Source organism: Topomyia yanbarensis, chromosome 2 (genome assembly GCF_030247195.1).
Source record: "Topomyia yanbarensis strain Yona2022 chromosome 2, ASM3024719v1, whole genome shotgun sequence".
In the NCBI taxonomy this organism is placed as follows: domain Eukaryota; kingdom Metazoa; phylum Arthropoda; class Insecta; order Diptera; family Culicidae; genus Topomyia; species Topomyia yanbarensis.
The window spans coordinates 299,286,746-299,308,832 of record NC_080671.1 but is presented as its reverse complement, the minus strand read 5'-3'; the positions used below and the strand labels follow the sequence as shown (position 1 = coordinate 299,308,832).

The window sequence follows — 22,087 nt, the reverse complement described above, 5'->3', positions numbered from 1 at the left end:
GCCTTCGCCGAAAACAAGTATTATATTGTTGTTTTGAGGACGGTTTTTGATTGTGGATTTATGTTCGTTGAGGCTTTAGATTTACTTATTAAGGCATACAAAGTTTTCAATTTCGAAGTACCAGGAAAGGCTAAGAAAGTTTTGGAGTTTTTTGACCTAATCAACGAATTGCACTCAAATAGTAGACTTAGCAGTGTAAATAATCTTTTTTGCAAAAATTAAGTCAGCTACTAACATGTAAAATTAGATTTAGGAGATCCCATAATGATCAGATCCTAGAAGCCATTCGTCGCATATTTGAAAGATTTTTAGTGTCACCACTTAGCTCCTACGATCTGGAACTAAAAAATGTAAGAATAAATGATAAACTACTGCTACTGTAGGTATTCTATGGGAATCCCCATACATGTGAAAGTTGTGCGTAGATACGACTATCTTATAAAATTCTTGTAATAAACATTAAAATCGAATATGTATGATAGGCGATTTTGTTAAATGTTCTATCAATTTCATTCAAATGTTTCGCTTAGTATGTAACTATACCGTTAATGCATATTGTAAATTATCATTACAATTATAGACGACAATTAGAATGAAATTGAGAGAATATTTGATAAAATTGTTTTACTCTTTTTATTTCATTTCAATTTACAGGGTAAAATGCATAGAAAACAAAAAATACATTGAAAACTAATCTACCGTTGGTTAATCGTATTTTATGCATTGTTAGAATAAAACTTCAATAAGCATTCCGAGAATAAAAATACATTATGCTATGATAGCATATTACCCAGTTTATGCATCCCAATGGGCGAATAGACCGAATATGGTTTTTGCATAAAGTTTATGCTATTTAGTATTTTTTTTCTCCGTGATGCAAAAATGGAAATTAAATGCATTTTTTTTTCAATTTGATGCAAATTTGTTATACATTCTTAGAGTGATCTGCCCCTAGATACTTGTGCACTTTCCTAATGCCCACATTCCTGTATTTTTAAGAAAATCAAATCGAAACTGCAGCTAGAATTAGGTAATTGCTAATGCAATCTGAGTACTTTTTACTAAAAAACAAAATGCAGAATGTTATAGTGATTGGCACCAATTAGTTTGTATTTTGTACTTTATGGGCATTATGCTGGCAATAATTTTCTAGGTAGATCCAGCTTACCGTATGAATTGACAACCAAAAATTTAAACACTGAGATGGCAGCTAGAAGGTGGAAGATCATTACAAACAGATGGTGTGAAAGATTAGGCGGATCGATTATTTTCTATGTTGATCGAAACACGCCACTGTGGACTACTACGTATATTATTGCATCCAACAGTTTCGTAGAAGGTTTTAATATGATTTATAATGGTAAATACCAGTTTGTACAGTAGGAAAATCCGTACTAAGCAACACATAGGGTGATGAGCCTATTTGCGCCATGTTTCTATTATCACCATACCCATTTGAAGCCGTTGGTTAGAGCAGTGTCTGCCATCTTTGTTCAACGCATTGAGTCAAATGGTAACGCAACAATAGGGGCACTCGATTCGAGTTTTCATTGTGCTCAAACACGAGAATTTCAGCAGCTGTTGGGTCTGGGCTCTGGTCTCCAGAGCAAAGGGCATCACCAATCTATAGAAAAGATGAACGCCATTATCATTATTCTACTTATCTTGTATCTTAGTATCTTGTAACTTGGCCAAGCGCTAAGATTCTACAATTGGCAAAATCGATTTCTATGTGGTTCTTATTTTTTTTAATTTTTGCTTAGAATCCTTAATATAATTTTGAAAGCTTGGAATGAAAAATATATTCCGTCACTGAAAAAAAACAAAACGTTTATTCTATTTGCTTCAAATTCATATGAAGAAGAAATGCTAATGTTATCACGCGCACACATACATTCTATGTGTCAACTGTATAAACTATGTATGCGCACACATAAGTTATATGTGCGTATTGTTATAGAATCGGGTTTCATGTGTTTTATAGTTATGAAATGTGAATGTAAGATTAATATGTCTTTTAAATACACACATTAGGTTTATGTGCCAGCAAATAGTGTCTGTATGCCTCCGTTAATTGCAAAAATCTATGTGTAAAATCAATAGGCATAACGTTTACTTTTTTTTGAGTGGTAAATAATAAATTTGTGTTAAATGATGTAATTTTTATAAACCTTCGTTTGGACATATCTACACGAGTATTTTTTTTAAAGCGCTCATATCACTGAGAACTGATATACAAGTAAAGTTTCCAATGTGTTTCAATAAAGCTGTCGTTTTGAAATGCTACCAGCAGGCAGAAACTTGCCACTAGCCGGCGCTACGATCGGCCAACGAACGCTATACGGGTGTTGTATACAAACTTGGATACAATGGTGATTCTTGCATGCGAACCTGTATGCGAGAATGATTTCCGACGTATTTTCATTTAAATGTTTGCACAAGTTTTTTGGGACAGTTTGTTCTAGCTTATATGTCTGTTCTCTGTGCTCTTATATCATATTATTCAATATTAATAATTCAATTCAATAAATTAATTTAATTTCCAATAATTTAATATTGGAATAGTTATTAATAAAATTTGCACGATATTGAACACGAACTAATGTTAAGGAGACTTGACCAAGATTTTATGAGAAGACATGACATGGCAATAAATTGAAGCGAGATTTCTTTTATACCTACATGTCACAAAAATTGCCATCTTACACACCTGTTTATATCTTTATAGTAGTAGTAAACAAAGTTAACAGAAATTTATGAAATATAATCGTTTTATATTTTTATTGGCACCTAACGATCCCGACAATATGGAAAAAAAATGATTACAGCATGTTTTATGTCATAATTTTTTATTCTGAATTTTCAAAACTCTCTTGGTCGAGGCTCTACAGATTCACGAACGAGTATGTATACATAGAAAAGCGTACACACAATGAATTGTATTGTACTCAGGTGGCTTGTGTTTGGAAATTTGAATAGAGTTCAGCATTACAGGGTGAGACGTGCATGTGCTGCTTGTGAAATGATCAGAATTATGCGTTGGGTTGGCGAAACGGATGGAATTCTCATGTCAAAATATGTTCGACGATTTGTAGGTACCCAGGGCAATAAGCCTAAGAAGCTACCTATATTTTATAGGCACACGCGTTTCATATTCCAGATATTCGTGATTCGTTTTTAAGCACGAAGACATCTGACAATATGCTTCTATAGGTATAGGTATAGGTAATTCACTAGTTGGGCCACAGCCTCTGTCAAACTAACGAATTTGATTCGCTAGTTGAATCGACTGACAAATGTCAAAAACTCTCCAAAGAGTGGTGCAAATGCATCTGAGAGCAGGAAAATTATCTAGAACGTTTTGTTTTTACTAAAGACTGTGAGGTCTCCAGTCCTAATATGAGTCGATTTAAATTTTCATTTTTTAATTTTTCTATCTTTATATTTTTAATTTTTTAAAACTTTGAATTTTTGGACTTTTAAATCTTTAAATATTATTTTTTTTGATATTTCCATTTATTAATTGTTGAATTCCTAAATTACAAATTTTTGAATTGTAGAATTTTTGACTTTTTAGATTTTTTAAATCTTAATTTTTGAAAGTTGTGAATTTTAAATTTTTATATTTTTATGTCCCAAAATTTTAAAATTTCTAAATTTTAAAGCATTAGATTTTCAAAATTTTAAATTCTAAATCCACAAAATTTCAGAATTTTACATTTTTTAATTTGTAAATGGATGAAAAGTTTTCAAATTTTGGAAACGTTGAATTTTTCAGTTTTTGAATTTTTAAGTTGACGAATTTTTGCATTTCTAAGTATTTCAATTTCGAAATTTTCTGAATGTTTAATTTGCTAATTTTTAAATTTTTATATCTTAAGTTTTTTTAATCTCAATTTTTTCTGAATTGCTAAAATTTCTAAATCTTAAATTTTTTAAATATTAAAATTATTTAATTTTTTCTATATTCATATTTCTATGTCTAATTTTTTAATATTTGAAATTTTTAAACATTTATTTTTCAGACTAAAAATTTCTTTTCATTTCTAAATTTTTAAATTTAGAAGTGTTAGAATTTTTAACTTTTAAAATCTTTAAATTCTTGCTAAATTCTTAAATTTCTAATTCCTTGGATTTTTAAATTTGAATATTTTTAAGTTTCTAAATTTTTAAATTTTAATCTTTAAATTTTAGAACTTTTAGGATCCCAAATTTTTAAATTTTTAACTTTTAAATTCTTAGATTCTTAAATTTTTATGTATCTAGATCGTTAAATTTTTAAATGCTTCGAATTTTATATTTTCTGTCCAAAACTTTTAAATTCATCCCTTTATTTTAATCTTAATTTTTTTTTATTTTCAAGTATTCGAATTTTTAAATTGTTGAACCTTGTATTTCATAATTTTTAAATCTTTAAATTCGCAAACCAAAAAAGTTTAAAAACACAATTTTTATATTTTTAGAGTTAGATTTTTAAAAATTTTTAATCGTAAAATTTAAAAAATTCACAAATTGTTTCACTTATTCCGTTAATTATTAGGCTTGTTCAGATTTTCAATTTTTAACCGTAAAACCCAAGTAACCACTAAGCCGTTAAAATGGCATCAATTTGGTTCTATAGTCGCTTATAGATCAAGGGTAGCAGAGCTTATAGGTTTAATATCGTACTTTAGTGCTTCTTAAAGGCCACTTTTAGCGAAATATTCGGCTGATATACTGCCTACTCCTACTTTTTCCACCGCGCCTATGGAGATATGTCAAAACAATATGTGGTGGGTAGAACCTACTGGTTGAAAATAATAACAAAACAAAAACAGGGAATAAAAAGTTTTTTTCTCGTTCTTTTTTCATGGTCTTTCTGTCGCATGCTCCATTTGTTTTTTTTTTTGCAGTACGGCTTACGTTCCAGACTCGAACTTCTGCTTTTAGAAGATTTGGAAGTTATTTTGCTCCAGCGCGTTTGCCGTTTGATCCATTTGGGAGTTGGTTAATCTAGCTGATATTTGCCGTTCTTAAATTGAGAGATTTGTTGTGATTATACTTATAATTGGGCGCAAGGTTTTGATCATATTTTTTAAAACTATCATTAGATGTATACTAAATTGAAACAAATCATTGCAATGTACCATATCATTTTATGGCTCGAAGGTTTTGTGCCCTTTAATTTGTTTACGACGACATGCCCAAACCTCGGAAGCAGATAAGGTTTTCTTATGCTTAAAATGTGTCTCATATCATATTTGTTTTGATTTAGAATTTATTGTTTAGAGTAATGGAAATGTCAACTATAACAGGCATTAAAATAGCATCGGTGACTACCGTATCCGGCTTATAGCTACAGGGTTTATAAGCTCTACAATAGAGCCTCATATACCCATATACAACCTGATTTAATGCTTAAAATTCGTAGTGCTTATAAGCATTAGCAAAGCTTGTATAAAGCTTATAGACATTTGCAAAGCTTGTATAGACCCTATAAGCACCGAAAAGCTGTTATAAGGTGAATATAATGCTTGCTTTAGTGCTTAATGGTTACTTGGGAAATGTTTAATTTTTTTGCAAATATTGGATTTTGAAATGTTCAATTCCTTTAATTTTTATAGCATTATTGGTCTCTGATGCTCTTACATTGCCTTACCTGACGTCATAACACAAATCTAAAATCTCATCTCGTCACGAAAAAATAAACATGTTCCAGTTGCTCACCGCTAAACATGCTTGTTCTACCAAAATCCTGCAACGAGCTTGCATTTCCAAGAAAAGAATCATTTATTTTATACATCACTTGCTGGAAGCATATTATTGTAGATGGGGATTTTCTTAGAATGTTCTCCCGAACCCAGGCAACTTTTCTAGCGCGTAGTGGACAAAACACTATAATTTGCTTTTTACGGAACACTTCATCTATTATGTCATAATACCAGAAAGGTATTTTTTGGAATGTGCAAAATAAATTGTCACAGCAGTTCCCAAGACGATACACGCTTACAGAGGTATCAAGGCATGACTGTCCGAAATCCGATCACTTTATCCACAAATTCTGCATAACACACTCAATCAAACCGATTTTGTCTCCGGAATGGAATACGGAAAACGAAAAAGTTTAACAAAAACAAAAGTTAATCACCCCAAAAAGTCTAAGTCGCAACGAAAACAAAACAACCTCGAAGAAAAAATATCCGAAGGTCCCGGAACTACTTTCGCAAACGTAAACCCACGAACAAAAATTAACAAAATTTCAGTACTCACCGATTCCTGTTTTTAAATCTAGCTCTAATTGCTTTAATTAGCTATTGTCCTAAGATTTTCGGCTGAAACAAATTATTTTTAGTTCACAATATTGCAAAATATATTATAATTACCTGGGAAAGTACCAACCAGGTACCAACTGTATCACTTGAAATACATGTGTTTTGACAGCTCGCAGTTTTGAGATCACTCGCACTTTGAAAGTGCGGAGTCCAGGTTGGTGGGAAGTGCGCAATATCGATGCATAAATAAAATCCGGCGTATATGCTGCAAGCGGATTTAAAAAAATTACCTGGCATCCGTGCTTCAGTCAATCGTTAATATTGTCAATTGGCTCGATTCGATGTTATCATTAAACTTGGTGATTTTTTTTTACCTTCTCAAATGTGTAAGTTTAAATATTCTTCGAATAAAGAACACATACTATGAATCTAAAAACTGCGATTTGAAGGAAATTTAAATGTAAAATAAAATAGTATAATTGTGAATAATAATATAAATTGTGGTATCGGACATGCTACACTGCAATTGTTTTTCACGGCACAAAGTCGGTCAAGCATGTTTGCGCCGGTTTCATTGTAATTATAATTTTATTGCATACGGTATTCTGTTGGTTTACACCTAGTAACAGGACAAGTCGCACTAGGTTTTATTTTAGAACTAAGGGTGTGGGTGGGTAATGGTAGACTCAAAACAATAGGTTGAGATAATTTTGTAAAAGCCAAGAAAAACTTCTCTTGGACACCATCATATGCTGTTTGCGACTAATGTATTTGATTTTTATTTCAGGAATGTCATGATATCGAACGGACGTATACTACGAAGATTGGCCGTTTTTGATTTCGATCATACGATATGTGAACTCAACACCGACGTTGTGGTTCGAGATCTGTTGGACCAGAGTTTAATTACACCAGAGATAAAAAGCATAGTGCGGAGCTGTGGTTGGATACCATATATGCAGCGAATTTTTCGATTGCTGCATCAGAGTGGCATTTGTAAATTAGACATCCTTTCAGCAATTCGCAGTATACCTGAGGTAGCGGGAATGAAAACTTGCATTGCAGAAATGGCTAAAAATAACTTCCACATAATTATTGTAAGCGATTCCAACTCGGAGTTCATTAAAGTATGGAGCGATTTTAACGAAATTGGTCAATATATTCACACCACATTTACGAATCCCGCAAAATTCAACGGAAATGGTGCCTTGGAGGTTCATCCCTTTCATCATCAAACAGAATGCAGTTTAAGTTCACGAAATCTTTGCAAAGGCAAGATTGTTGATGATTTTCTGGACAATCAGAGCGTTGTAGCTAATACTGAGTACGAACAAATTTTTTATATCGGCGATGGTAGAAACGATGTTTGTCCCATGCTGCGTTTAAAAGACAATGGATTTGCTTGTCCGAGGGAAGGATATGCTTGCTACGATGCACTTAGCAATGCTATTAAGCAACGGTCCACGAGCTACGAGGCGAAAATTTTAAAATGGACCAACGGTTTCCATCTCATGAGTTTAATATGGAAGGAACTTTGAGCTGCAAAACTTCATAAATATCATTTCTAAAACCTCGCAAGTAATCATTTAGTTCTTGTTCTAAATTTCATCTTTTATAATAAAATGTTGACCTTTTGAAACAGCAATTGAGTTAAATTTCTAGAATCAGCATTAAACATTTTAAGACTACCCGTATCCCACACGAACCTGAACTTGCAACCACAGACAAAAACCTCAACCCGAATCTAAAGTTAATTTGTAATTTATAAGCAGAACGAAAACTTATCAGTTGCAGAAATTTTGTATCAAGTCAAGGAAAATTTGAAGAACAAATATTTGTTGGGCTCGGGTGCATCAAAGTATTAACTAGCCATATACTGTAAAATATAAACGAGTGACCAAAAATAACATTTCAAGACTAACCCGTATCCCACACGGACCTGAATTTGCAACCACAGACAAAAACCTTAACCCGAATAAAATATAAACGAGCGACAAAAAATAACAGTTGCAAGATCCCTGGGCTTCGGCGATGAGCCTAAGGGCGCGTACTCTTGATTGGTGGATAAGAGTGGGAGATCAGAGCGAGTGCTGGTTCTTTGTTCTCTGAATCCCATGAATAATAGTCACTGGATCGAGTGTTTTGGCGGGCAGCTGATGCGGATGTTTCCACTTTCGAATGGGGGACACATTGGCTCAGCTGTTCGGGGACTCATTCGACCTTGAGCATAGTGATCGATTCATTCGATTCGGATCAATGGACTATCATTTATAAGAGATGATCAGACTGAAGGTGGGTGTTTTTATCTCTTAACTCGCTAGAACTGTCGCTCTGGTTCAGGAAGATGGCGAGTAACACTCGTCTACAACGAATTGGATTAGCTGTTTTCAGAAACATGGACGACAATCTCTTATGGATGGAACCTTTTTCCTAAACATACCGTTCAGCCACTAGTTAATGCTCAATTAGCCTAACATAATAAACTGAAACACGTAGTTTTTGAAGAAATCCAATCCACGCGAACCACATCGGTCGTCAAACGGTGGGATAACAAAATTCTCACAAGTTTCCTATCTCATGCCTCCACGCGAGTCTAAGTCTATTGATGACATTTGGTCCTTAGACCGGCGACGACTGGGTGCTATCAGCCTTCTGCCGATAGTAGCAGAATGAGAGGGTGCGAACAGATCTAGTCGAGAAAACATTGCCGTAAAAATGAATAGTTGATCGGAAAATAGCCCCAATACGAATAATCTGACTAGTATCTATGATCACGGGTCAATACGTATTGAAAATTCGCCGCGTCTGTTTTTATGAACCTAATTTCAAGCTCCGTTATTGCTAACAAGCCCGTGCATCAGGTTAACAATCCTTTATATTTCCCTTCAGTGTTCGTTATTATCGCTCGTATACTTGTATTCCACAAATCTGATATGGAAAATAAGAAATACTTTCCTTGATTTATAACATCTCGCGCTATTTTTACCTGTATAATGTGTCACTCCGAGTGGAGTTCAAATTGCTTTTGTTTAGGGAACATAGTATACTCTCGGTAGCCGGCTGCCCAGAGTTTAAAAAAAACTAAAAACTAAAGAAGATCTCTTTTTCGAGTGATCGTGCACTCGAAGACTAACTAAACAACTACGTAATAAAATATGCTTTACAGGTCGCATCGCTTGCTTGGAGCGAATCCTAGACCTGATACCCTTCCAAACTACCAACTCCGCGACACCTATGGAAGAGTCTGATGAATCGTCGTCCTTCCGTTAAGTAGGTGGAGCATCAACACTTCCTGGCTACCTTATCCTTTATCCTTCCCCGTGAACGATGGAGATGGGGGCGGCCGGCAATGATGGCTATCATGCTGTTGAGGTTTTAATATGGGTCGAATTGGTATGAATTCCTACTTACCATTTCCTAAGCAACTCTTATTAGATAATCAGCAGTCAAACATGATGAAGTCAGTGTGCAATCCGCCAAAATCATCGTCACAACGCAACGCAAATCCAATCCACGCGAACCACATCGTCAAACACCTAAAAGTAGTTTAGATGCATGTAATATCTATCTCTTCCTGTAGCTAATATATTTTCACTCACTCGGTAGCATCTATATTCTCTATCTTTATAGATCAATTCACTCTGCCCTAACATTATCTATGCATACTAAAAATAATCCATACTTGCATTCTATCTTCATCTATCCTTGCTTGACCCGTGGGCCTGGCGGTGAGCTTCGGTCAACAATCCTTATACTCAGGGATTGAAGAAATCCAATCCACGTGAACCACATCGCCAAACACCCAAAAGTAGTCTAGATACATGCAATACCTATCTCTTTCTGTAGCTAATATATTCTCACTCACTCGATAGTATAGTAAACCTATATTCTCCCTCTCTATAGATCAATTCACTCTACCCTAACATTATCCACGCATACTAAAAATAACTTATATTTGCGTTCTAACCCCATCTAACTATCCTTTGCCTTGACATTTTAATTGTAAAGTAACTCACCCTAGCTCTATCCAAGTCAGTCTTTGATATCACATACATTTGGAGCAACATCAGATGTTGCTTCAAGCTGTTCTCAACTCCTATTCGGCAGTTTTCGCGCCGCCACCCGCGTTACGACTTGGTAAGGCCAAACTGGTGTCGAAAGGGGTCAATTAAGGTTGTCTGACGTATTCTTGATGGTCACATCATTAGCGTTTCTGCGCTAGAATCGACAGATAGCCTTAGTTGATTATAGGATTAGGGACAATATTTAATGTAGTAAATGTCTTTCGCTTCAGATAGTTGATATTCGAGCCAGTAGAACTCCTTGAGCGCCTGACATACAAGTTTCGACGGAAATTGAGGAATCGATAAAAGAGATCTCTTCTATGAGACAGTCGACCGACGGCGTCGAAATGCCGGAAGAGATGAACATCGGCAAGCGAGTTTAACAAGAGGGAATAAGACACCACCATTGAAATGAAATCTGTAAGTAGCACTAACAAAACTCTTAATTTCAGGAACTGTACGAGATGGCGCTGGGCCTGTGGCCTTCGACTAGCATGGTCCATACTCATTGGTTCGGAAGTCTTCTTGGCTGGTTGGTAGATACGTGCTCCTACTTGAAAGTTGATCAATTCGCTTGGGTGGGGGACATGTCGATCCTACTAGTTGGTGACTCTTTTGACCGTGAGTATGAGGCTAGTTCAGGAAAGTGCAGGACTGGCACCTAAGAGATAGTTAATTATTCAGGATTTGTTCTTATGATTATTTAACTCGACGAAGCACACCGGCTCTCAGAAATAAGTAACCCTTTCAGGTCGATATGGTCTATTCGAGTCTAACCAGGCGGACATTCGATTTGAGCAAACTTTATGGGGAATAGTGGATAAATATTTCTTATGTCCTGTATGGGCAGATTTTTTTTGAAACCCTAGAATTCCTTCACTCGTCTAGCTACTCGGGAAAATAAAAATAAAAAAAAATTTGAGGGTTTGCCTGGTCCGTAATGTAATGAATACTAGTCTAGTCTACACATACACAGCTAATACATGTAGGGATCCTGGAAAATTGCAGATGTTCGTCCACAATTTTTCTTGTCATTATTAATGTTTGTGGCACACATTGAATATGACACAAGCATTAAAGCAGCCAGGCCAACTGTGCAGCGTACAAAATAAAGATGATTCAAAATTATACGGCAATCAAATTATTCATTCAATGAATAATTCAATCAACGGATTATTTTGAACCTTGAATAAGGAAGAGACGTGGACAACCGTACACAACCGTTTCAATTTGATGGGGGTTTGATAAATCGTTGGGAGTGACTTTGCTAAGAGGGTTAATATCAGTCCTTTGGTCATAGGTTCCTGGGATGGGACAGAAGTATTTAGCCCTGCCCTGGCTAATGAGCCAGGGTTATAGCGCCCTTACTCGCTCTCTGAAACAATAGAGAAACTTGGCGAAATCGGTTAATTAGTAGTAATATAAACAAAAAACGCATAAAAAATACAAACCAACAGACAACTCACCTTCGGCAAAAATCCATACAGGACTTCTTTGTCCTAATAGGCAGTACAGGATCATGAACACAAAAACCTTCTGCGTTCGTTGAGCGTTGACGGAAAACACAAATAACTGTACCGTATATTTCACAATAGGCTAAACCGATACCAAAAATCATCTGAGCAGGGTTGCCACATTGAAATCTGTATTTTTTCAAGAAAAAATCTGTAAATCTGGATCGCGGGAGAAAAATTCTGTATCGAAAATCTGTATTCAAAAATTAACTAAAAGCAATATTTTTACAAAGAAAAATTAACCAACCGATCACAAATATAACAATGAGATTGATTTTAGTCTTTATCAGGAGAACAAATGATATCTAAATTTGGCATTTTTGTTCCACGCCTTAGTGGTTACTTAAGATATGAACTTCATAGGGTACTTTTTAAGTGTTCTTCAAAATTCTTATAGGCTAGGTACTACGAACCTACACTAAAAATCTGTAAAATCTGTATTTTAGCAAAAAAAATCTGTAATCTGTATATACAGAATCTTGGTCGTAGATTCTCTTGAAAGAAGTGCAACAATTTCAGACAGCCCAGCATCGCTGGCGTTGTCAATATTTAATGAATCAATTATTGTTCAAACATCGAGCAAACAATGTGATTTGTTACTCATCTCTGTTCCTACAGTTTCACAAGTTTATTGAAAACCAGAGACAGTTTTCAAAGAAAAGAATAAGACATTCAATAAATCAACGAATAATTAAAATCATCTAAAAAAACAACTGTCAAAAATAGAATATTTAGTTATTAGGATTATAATCAGAACTGGCTCACCGGTTTTAAATGCGCGATCCCACTGTATCCGACACAACTAATCCACATTGTTCGAGGCAGTTTCGATGTAAACTTCAGCAATGTATCTCTAATAAGCTTGGACATTTTAGTTTACTATAAAGTATCCGCTTGGTACTTGTAAACAAACAGTAGCGGATTCAATGCGAAATTTGCCAATATGACGTTCACCCCAAGACGATGGTAAGATGATTTTCCATAGGATTACAGACTAGATGACACGACGTTACACGCTCTAAATTTGTGCCAAATAGTATGTATGAATGTAAGCCCGTATGTATGCCTATATAGGAGCAATGTATCCCTGAGCAACATATAACTACAGCATCTTATCCGCCAAAACACTCATGGGAAGCTGGGTGCGCGGTCATGTATGACCATAAAGCACTGCACACACTGTCAAGTGCATCAGTGAGGCGGTAGGTGTACAGTTAATGCACATAGGTTGTAGAAATAGGTTGTTGAGACAGCCCGATAGCACACTGATAAATAACAATAACTGCGTAAAGCGAATTGGTCAAAATTTTAGTACATTATAATTTATCATTTCAATAACATTCTGTAATTTTTCTATGGAAAAATATCGACAAACGACTCGCTAATGAAACTTTTTGTAGAACGGTTCTGTAAAAAACATTATTTGTGGCGTTATTATTGATGGCATTTAAAACTGGACTCCATGAAATTGCGATTTTTCTTAGAAAAGTGCGTTTTTACATTGAATCGTTTTCATGTATGAGACGCACTTATTCCTCATTGGATAATACACAAGTGCGTAATAGAAATCAAGAGGATTCAATGTGAAAGCCCAATTCTATTTACGTTTCCGCACTTTTAGTCGCACTTATTATGTGCGCAATGCGCTATTCCACTGAGACGTCCAAAAAATTGTTTCAAAATCGTTCAACGCGGGTCCAACGGTGGACGTTTGTTGAACAGTTATTTGGACGTTGTCCAAATTGGTCCAACGAACGTCCTTCATTGGACGATTTTGAAACCAACCGTTCTTAGAGGGATATCTATGCATTCAAAAACTACCCCAAATAGGGATGCCAGGTGATATTTTGAAAAATCTGCGCGGCCCATTTAAAAATCTGTGTCTTTCTGTGTTAAGGAAAACGTACAAATTTGACTGAAAACAAGATGTGGCGACCTTTTTTTTGGTTTTTGCGCGAGGTAAAAAATTTAGAAATCTGTGCATTGTACAAGAAAACCGCAAATCTGTGCATTAAAACAGAAAACTGTGGAAATCTGTGCAGTTTTTAAATCTGTGCAGCATAGTGAAAATCTGTGAAACACAGATAAATCTGTGCCCCTGACCCCATAGAAAATCTTCCCGATTTTCCCACCGACTACATCGGCTTGGGTCAGCACAGTCGGCCGACTGTGCCAACAATTAATCGGTCGATCATTGCACCGACTCTTATGGTGGTTTAACATGGACGTTTGCCGACGCGACAACCGATTAAGTATGACAGACGAAATCTGTTGAAATCGGTCTATTTCAACCAGTTAAATCGATCAATTAGTTCTACACCGTTTATTCAAAACGTAATATCTAAAAAATGTAAACAAACTAAGTTTATTATGCCAAATAAAAGCTAAGCATTGACTCTTTATCGTCCACAAATAACAGAGAAAAACGATAACTCTTTATATGTTAATTTAATCGTAAGTCAAAATGTCACATATAGTATACCAAAGCATTGCTAATATTTTGTAGATGTGATGTTTTGCGTTGTGATGTTTCTCCAAGTCGACTGTAGTTAGTATGTTTTTCCAATGCCAAACCTCATATCTACACTCTCGGTTGCAATACAGCCAGGTAACTGGCATCCCTATCTCTACATACAGAGTTTGACAATAAGGGATGGGCGATACTTCAAAAAGTATCGATACTTTGGTATCGCGATACTTTTAATTAATTCGATACTGAGTATCGATGTATCGACCGAAAAGTATCGATACTTCCGATAGTATCGATCAATACCGGACTTATTTGTAATTTCGGGAAACTCAACTATTTTCAATATATTTTGACAAAAAATTAAATAATATATACGGGAAGGGTTCATAGTGCTAATAAGATCGAAGCACTAGGTCAACTCAAAATCGAACCGTTCATAACTCGGACAGTAACCATTCTCATCGCCCCTATGATTGCTCTAGATCTGCTAATTTATTAAATTTAGTAACCATCTTAATAGGATTTTTACTATTTTGATACCACGATGGTACTGGTTTATAAGCGCAATGTCTATGTAACTTCTCTACTCTACCTATAATTGCGGAATCGAAAGTCAGATAGTAATTAAGTTTAATAGCAATTGATCTACATTGTATCATTTATATGAAATCAGATTTGCAAAAATTGGTCAAGAATTCACACGGCAATCGATATCTCACTTTATTCGTTCCAAATAGCGCTATCACAACTAGCAAGAAAAATTCGCTGGGATAAATGTTCATTGGAGAGGCGGCATCCGTCATCGTCCATGATTCTCCCAGCTAAGGAAAACAACCTTTCCGATGGCGTGGATGTCGCGATTGCTGGGATGTATATTTTTGCCAATTTAAACAAATTGGAAAAGAGATGTCGCAACTCGTTAATCCACACGGCAAGGGGGTTTGTTTTCCGAGGCATAACTGTTCTTGAATAGAAAGCTTTGATTTCCTGTCGAGCAACGTTTGCGTAGTCAGTCGAGTATGCCGTGGCAACCTGATTGACCAGTGTCGTGGAAATTCCATAAATTTCTTTTCGAATTTGATTCTCTGGTTACAATTGCTGTTGATGAAACATGAGCTGCGTTGGACTCGGAAGCTTCTTTTCTTAATTCGGTTACTATTACTTTTTCCATTAAACTGATCCCCTTCGAAACCGCTAAAGCCTTTTGAAAATGAACCTTTAAAAATCGAGGGCACAATAGTGTCGCCATTGTGAGAAGCATGTTGTATTCGGCTTCCCCAAATCGTCGTACCATTTCTCCTACGAAATAAAGAAAACAAAGCAAATGTGACAAGCTGAGATATGCTAAACCAATGAACTTACTATATTTATCATCGAAATCAATGGTATAACCTTGCTAGCCGTCGTGGTTTTTTCCGCTGACATTTCGACTGTCGCATCATAAAATGGCCAAAGAAGGTCTTGTATAGATGCTAAAGTTGCCAGTTCTGTAGCTGTCAACATGTCCAAATCAGGAAAGTTAAGGGCTGCCACGGATACAATTTTTTGCATCTTTAGGAAACGATCGCACATCAAATATGTTGAGTTCCAACGCGTAGTAACATCTTGTATCAATCGAAGTAGCGTGCCCTCAGTAGCTCCTCCGTCTAACTGCACCTTTCTCAATTCATCGTTCCTGTACTATCATCTTCTCTTTTTTCTTCTTCTTATGGCAAACCGGAGTGAAAAGGAGCAAGAATTTTTTGCTCCGGAGCAACAGGGAGTAACTTCCATGTACTGGAACAAACCTAACGATCACAGACCACAGAAAAAACAGAACGCTCTTTCTTTCGGCGCTAAATAAACGAATTACAAGTCTCGACAAACATATGATTATGGCCTAAAAGCCAACTGTCAAAATCCACTTTGATTGGAAATTTCGGACAAACCGTTACACGCCAATCACAAATGTTGGTAGTAAACGAAAGAGAAAAGTTTTCTCTTTCATAAACTCTTGTGAACTATGTTCGACTAGTATCGGTTTGTCCGGAATTTACATTCAAAGTGGATTTTGACAGTTGGCTTTTAGGCCGTAATCATATGTTTGTCGAGAAGTGTTCGCTGGCGCCCGGTCAAACCATTCGGAAATTGATTCGGAATCCTGAATGGAGTCAGTATGGATTCCAAATCAAATGCAACAACCGATTCTGAGTCGGAATCGGTTGTTGCATTTGATTTGGAATCCATAATGACTCCATTAAGACTATCAGCACCGGGCGTGGGTATAAGCTATTTACTAACCGTCATCATAACACGACACCGCACCGGCGGTTGGTAAACAGGTTGGGAAATGGAAACTTATCGTTTCGGTTTACAGCGAGTGTCTATATTTGGTAACTTCTTCCAACTGACGCCAACGTTGCTATTCGCAGAAAGGAGGCAAAACAAAGGAAAATGTAAAAAATAGGATCTCGCGATAAATGTTATGCAGAAGTGTTCTGCGTGAATTTTGATTCGACTCGTGAAAGATTTTTATTTTAAATAAAATTATGGATTGAGCTCAATAAATAAAACTATCGGTTGTGAGACAATAAATTATTTGATTGAATTCAATAACATTTTTTTAAAGTTTACAGAAATTAAAACAATTATTGAAATTAAAAGCTTATTGTAACTTTAATGAAAATATACTTTCAAGCCTCGATTCACACCAATTATTTTGTCGTTTGATACAATAAACAGTATTTGTTTGTATTCAATTACCCACAGTTTTGATTATGCTGTATGTTTTCTGCGTTGAAGTAAAAATTAGTACATCTAAGCAGCTTGGATTGAACTGGAAGATGTAGCATTATGTCAAGCTGGGCATGATGTGTCCCAGGATCCGATTGATGGGAGGCTAGCAGGAAGCGGAATTTCATTGGCTTTGAAGCTTGTAAAAGCCCGAATATGTGGAGGCCAATACGAAAGCTAATGATAGTGTCCAACGAAAATCGAAAATCGCTGCGAACAAATGGTGATGATTGTGGGGACTGTGGAAACTAAGATTCGAGAAGAAAGAAAATGCGTGTATTTTTCTCGCGCAAAGTTTTTAATTCAGGACCAGTAGTAAAAAGAAGATCACAACGATAATAGTTTATTTATTTATTTATTTATTTATTTATTTACTGGTCTTCGAGTTACTCGTACAGACAGTTTCTTAATTAATATTAATTCTATGTTTAAAGGTAGTCTTAGTAATGCTAAAATCATATTTGTCAGCTACATTATTAAAATTACGACAGCATACATTGAACGGATTGTTTTGAGAAAAAAGAGTACGATACATTGGTAACCGAAAGAAATCAGTTCGTCTGGTGGGTCTAGGCGGTACGTTGAATCGGAGCTGGTTCAGCAACTCCGGGCTATCTATATTGTTTCCCAGAAGATCAAACACGAAGAGCCGTTGCAGCATTATCCTCCGACTTGCAAGAGTCGGCAAACGTAGAACATTGCATCGATGTTCATAGGGCGGTAGACGAATAGGATCAGTCCAAGGTAGTAACCGCAGAGCGTAACGAACAAAGTGACGCTGAATTCGTTCGACGCGGTTGATTTGTACAGCATGATAGGGTGCCCACACAAGTACACCGTACTCGAGAATGCTACGTACAAGCGAGAAGAGCGATTTTAGGCAGTATACATCGTTGAATTGTTGCGTGTTTCTTTTGATGAACCCCAATACGGCATATGCTTTGGCTGTATACATTGCAATGTGCTGCGCGAAACTCAATTTGCTATCGAGAAGAATGCCTAGATCCTTAACTGTGTTTACACGGTTGATAATGCTTGTTGACATTCTATAATCAAACGTTGTTAAGTGCCTGTTACGACAGAACGAGATCACATTACACTTTTGTACGTTTACTTCCATCCCGTTTTGTGTGCACCAATTTAGCAGCGAATCGATATCGGCTTGGATGGCACAGCAATCGACTGCCGAAGCAATTACACGAAAGAATTTCAGATCATCCGCGAACATGTACTTAGGGGACTATATAGTGGAGCACAAATCGTTTACGAATAAAATAAACAGTTGCGGGCCTAGATGACTTCCCTGGGGAACACCCGACTCTATCACAAACGGAGATGATCTCATTTCATCGATACGAACGTACGCACAGCGTTCGGTGAGGTACGACAATATCCACCGTGTCAACCATTCAGGAAGTCCCATTCGTTCGAGTTTGGCCACCATTAGCAAATGAGGCACTCTATCGAACGCTTTAGCAAAATCCACATAAACGGCATCAATTTGTTGACGTTCACCAAGCGCGCTATTTAGTGACGAAACGTATGCCATAAGATTTGTACTTGTCGATCGTTTTTTCACAAATCCATGCTGCCACTCGGAAATAATATGGTGCACCTTCGGATACAGCATATCATGAACGAGGCTTTCGAAAACTTTTGGTAAGCAACTCAAAATTGAGATGGCACGATAATTCTCAACATCATTCACGCTACCTGTCTTATGGATCGGTGTAATAGCTGCTGTCTTCCAGACACTCGGGAAAATTCCTTCGAACAATGATTTGTTGAAAATTATACTCGCAGGAACAGCAAGCGCTTCAGCACATTTTTTAATGAAAATAGGCGGCAGACAATCCGGACCAGCTCCTTTGGCACCATCTAGTGACTGTAGTTTCAGCTCCACATCGCGTACCGAAAAATTGAAGAGCGACATGTTCAGATCGAACATCGGTAGGCTATTCAAATACGCTTCAGACAAAGGTGGTCGGTTATTACTTTGCACACTTTGAAAAAAGGATGAGAATAGGTTTGCCGATTCAAACGGGGACTCAGCGGTAACATCCTTGTAACTGACACGTTGGGGGATTCCCTGCGACTGTTTCCGATTTTTCACAAACGACCAGAACGAATTAGGATCCTGCTTAAGGTTTTCCTCCGTGCGACGAATATAGCAACGAAAACGTAAGCGTAAGCATCGAGTTATATTCGCTCTCAATAGCATGCAACTCAGCTGCAGCGCTTAGTTCAAAAACGCTGGATTTAATTGCTAATAGGTACGCATGGCAGGACACAGATCACACCTGTTACATCATCACCATCCCATTTCATCCGGTGGTTCATCATATTTTCGAGGGATAATATTGTGTTGTGGTGTACAGTCGTGATTCGCTGGTTGGACACTTTTTAACTGGACCGCTTTTTAGTTGGACCTCCGCTAGTTGGACCATTGTCCAACTAAAAAGCATCTGAACGTCAAAATCTCGTGCCAAATTTACTTTGACAATCAATCTGACAATATTTAGAGATAAGAACAGATGCATTTACACTGCCAACATCTTCTTTGGAGAGTTTTTGACATTTGTCAGTCGGTCCAACTAGCGAATCAAATTCGTTAGTTGGACAACGCTGTGGCCCAACCAGCGAATCACGACTGTATACTACCCAAGATCGCTTATTTGCCCCGTTTTCTATGGGATTTCCTATCTTCATGAGACTGACTTGCGATCATAGGCAGTATAGTGAAATGCATGAACGTGAATGCACTTGGAATTCAATTCACTTAGTCTGTAAATAAGGGGAGAGCGGGAGTAGACGGGGTTGGGTGGTTGTACTTAACTTATAAAAATGATATTTTTAATACATTTTAACATTTCTAATATTGTTCTTAGAAACAGTAACACGAAATGTTAATTAACTTTATAATTTATTGTTGGACAATGAAATTGCTTGTTTCAAGACGTTTATTATAAATTTACTAGAAGTATTCCGCGTCGAACAATGTGGAAATGTCCTATAATTCTAGGATAGCTACTTTTGTTAATTCGTTGCAATAGTTTTTGACTTACTCCGACAATTTTATGCAAACTGTGGATACATTGATGTGGATTTGATGACCAATTTGGTAAGCAGCGAAATTTGGCACTACCCCGCAGGACCGTTGTTTGAAAGCAAGATTCCGTGTTATGTCATTTGCCATACTGATAAATTGGAATCAAATTTATAATTTTTGAGCAATAATTCATTATTTGATTCCATCTTTGGAATTACCGTATCGACGACAAAATGTTGAATTCAGTTAATATATATATCTGTAGTAACTTGCCACAAATTCGTGTGTACCAATTTGCTCCAGGGTACGCACTTAATGTTTATTTCTTGAAATAGATGTAGTTAGTATTTCAGCTCCAGCGATACAACCGATTGTAATTAGAATTAGTTATGTTATTGGCGCCGGAATACTACACAGTTAAGCTTTTTCGGGAAATCGGCCAGAATACGAATTACGAATACGAATTAGAATCAACCAGAATTTCCGATTGAACTTTACTTTATCCATAGGTGCACGCAAAGTTCATATATCGATTACTGGAAGCCTATTGGCCGATAGTAGCGCCGGCTAGCGGCTACTTGTTGCGAAAAGCCATGTTTATGTTATAAAGGCTCGCACAGAGTGAACCCAAATCTACCTATCGAACAGTCAGATGGCTACCTATCGAGCAAAGTAAACAAATATTCTTCTTTCGGAGAACATGCAAGAAATGTATTAGTTATATAGTTAATTTCATGGCGAAATATTTCAATCGTCGAAACAAGACACTGTATTCAGTTTATTATACTTTTTTGTAACAATGTAAAATAAACTACATGGAATAGTATCAAGAATAAAGTGCTATAAGCGACGAAACAGTGGGTTTTCAATTCACTCCATATTAATTTATTGTGTAACTCGGTTGAAGTCACTCAAAATTACAGCAAAAATTATGGGTGCCAAAAACAAAGAAGATCATTTATTAATACCAAAAGTAAAATTGGTTTTGGTATGGGTCAAAATCCACATTGAGGGGAAATTCCGGAGAAACTATTGTTGGTTCAGCGCAATTCACAGCAGTCACGAAAGAGTTGACGATACTCCTTTTGTTCACGAGCACTAGATGTGTTTGGTGAATATTGGTTTGGAACTTCCTCTCAACGTGAATTTTGATAATTGTCTTTTAAGCACAAATCTCCGATCAACATGGGCAACGTGCTATTTGAACCAGTCGCTACTGATTCCTGATTCTAGTTCTAGGTTAGTTAGATGAGATATGATTACTATAACAACGTGCTCCGTGTATCAACCTAGGAAAACAACGCATTTTACGCAAGTTAATATTATTATTGAAGCCACACATAAAATACTATTTTTTGTTTTACTGTATACTGTTTTGCCCAAGTTGTACAGTAATGTTTTCATTTCGAATGGTTACAGTCCAGCGTACCAAGTATTCATGAATAAGCCCACTATTCTGCGATTTAAAATTGCCTTTGAATATACTTAAAACCCAGATATATTTACCCGGATATGCTGTCTACAATATGACCACAGCTGATGGACATTTGGGCTACAAAATTTATGTAAAAATCAGTGTAAACGTCTATTACCTGGGGTATGGCAGTATTCTCACATACATTAACGTGTAATTTTTCTCCCATCTGAATATATTTGACTGCAGCGTCTGAAGGACGTACGTCAGATGACTTCCGTATAATTTGGTAAAACCCAACTTTCTCTGGCTTTTCAATATAGTATTAGCTCCTCTTCAAAGGCTTCGAAATACATAAAAACGAAAGCGTATTCGAAACTGATCGTTCGTATAAACTGTTTCCGCAAAACAATCGTTGAATGGTCGTAAAGGTTCCTTCTCCGCAAGTTTGTTTGTAATATCTAGCATGAGATCCTTTTCATTACACTCCTGATTCAGAGCGGCCGTAGTATGTGCTTCAGACAATAACTTCTGGGTAAACATTAGTTATTAG

At 36.4% G+C, this 22,087-nt stretch overlaps 1 protein-coding gene across 4 annotated transcripts; it reads left to right on the top strand.

Moving 5' to 3' along the window:
- The first annotated feature begins 6,558 nt into the window (after nucleotides 1-6,558).
- LOC131683347 (pyridoxal phosphate phosphatase PHOSPHO2-like) lies at nucleotides 6,559-7,890 on the top strand. Of its 4 annotated transcripts, none has more exons than XM_058965228.1 (2): nucleotides 6,559-6,637; nucleotides 7,039-7,890. In XM_058965228.1, exon 2 carries the CDS (start codon nucleotides 7,046-7,048, stop codon nucleotides 7,787-7,789), a length of 744 nt encoding a protein of 247 aa, XP_058821211.1. In that variant the 5' UTR covers nucleotides 6,559-6,637; nucleotides 7,039-7,045; the 3' UTR covers nucleotides 7,790-7,890. The 4 variants fall into 4 exon arrangements, with proteins under 4 accessions (XP_058821211.1, XP_058821210.1, XP_058821212.1 ...); XM_058965227.1 differs by lacking the exon at nucleotides 6,559-6,637 and adding an exon at nucleotides 6,662-6,827; XM_058965229.1 differs by lacking the exon at nucleotides 6,559-6,637 and adding an exon at nucleotides 6,796-6,921.
- Nucleotides 7,891-22,087: the final 14,197 nt, after the last annotated feature.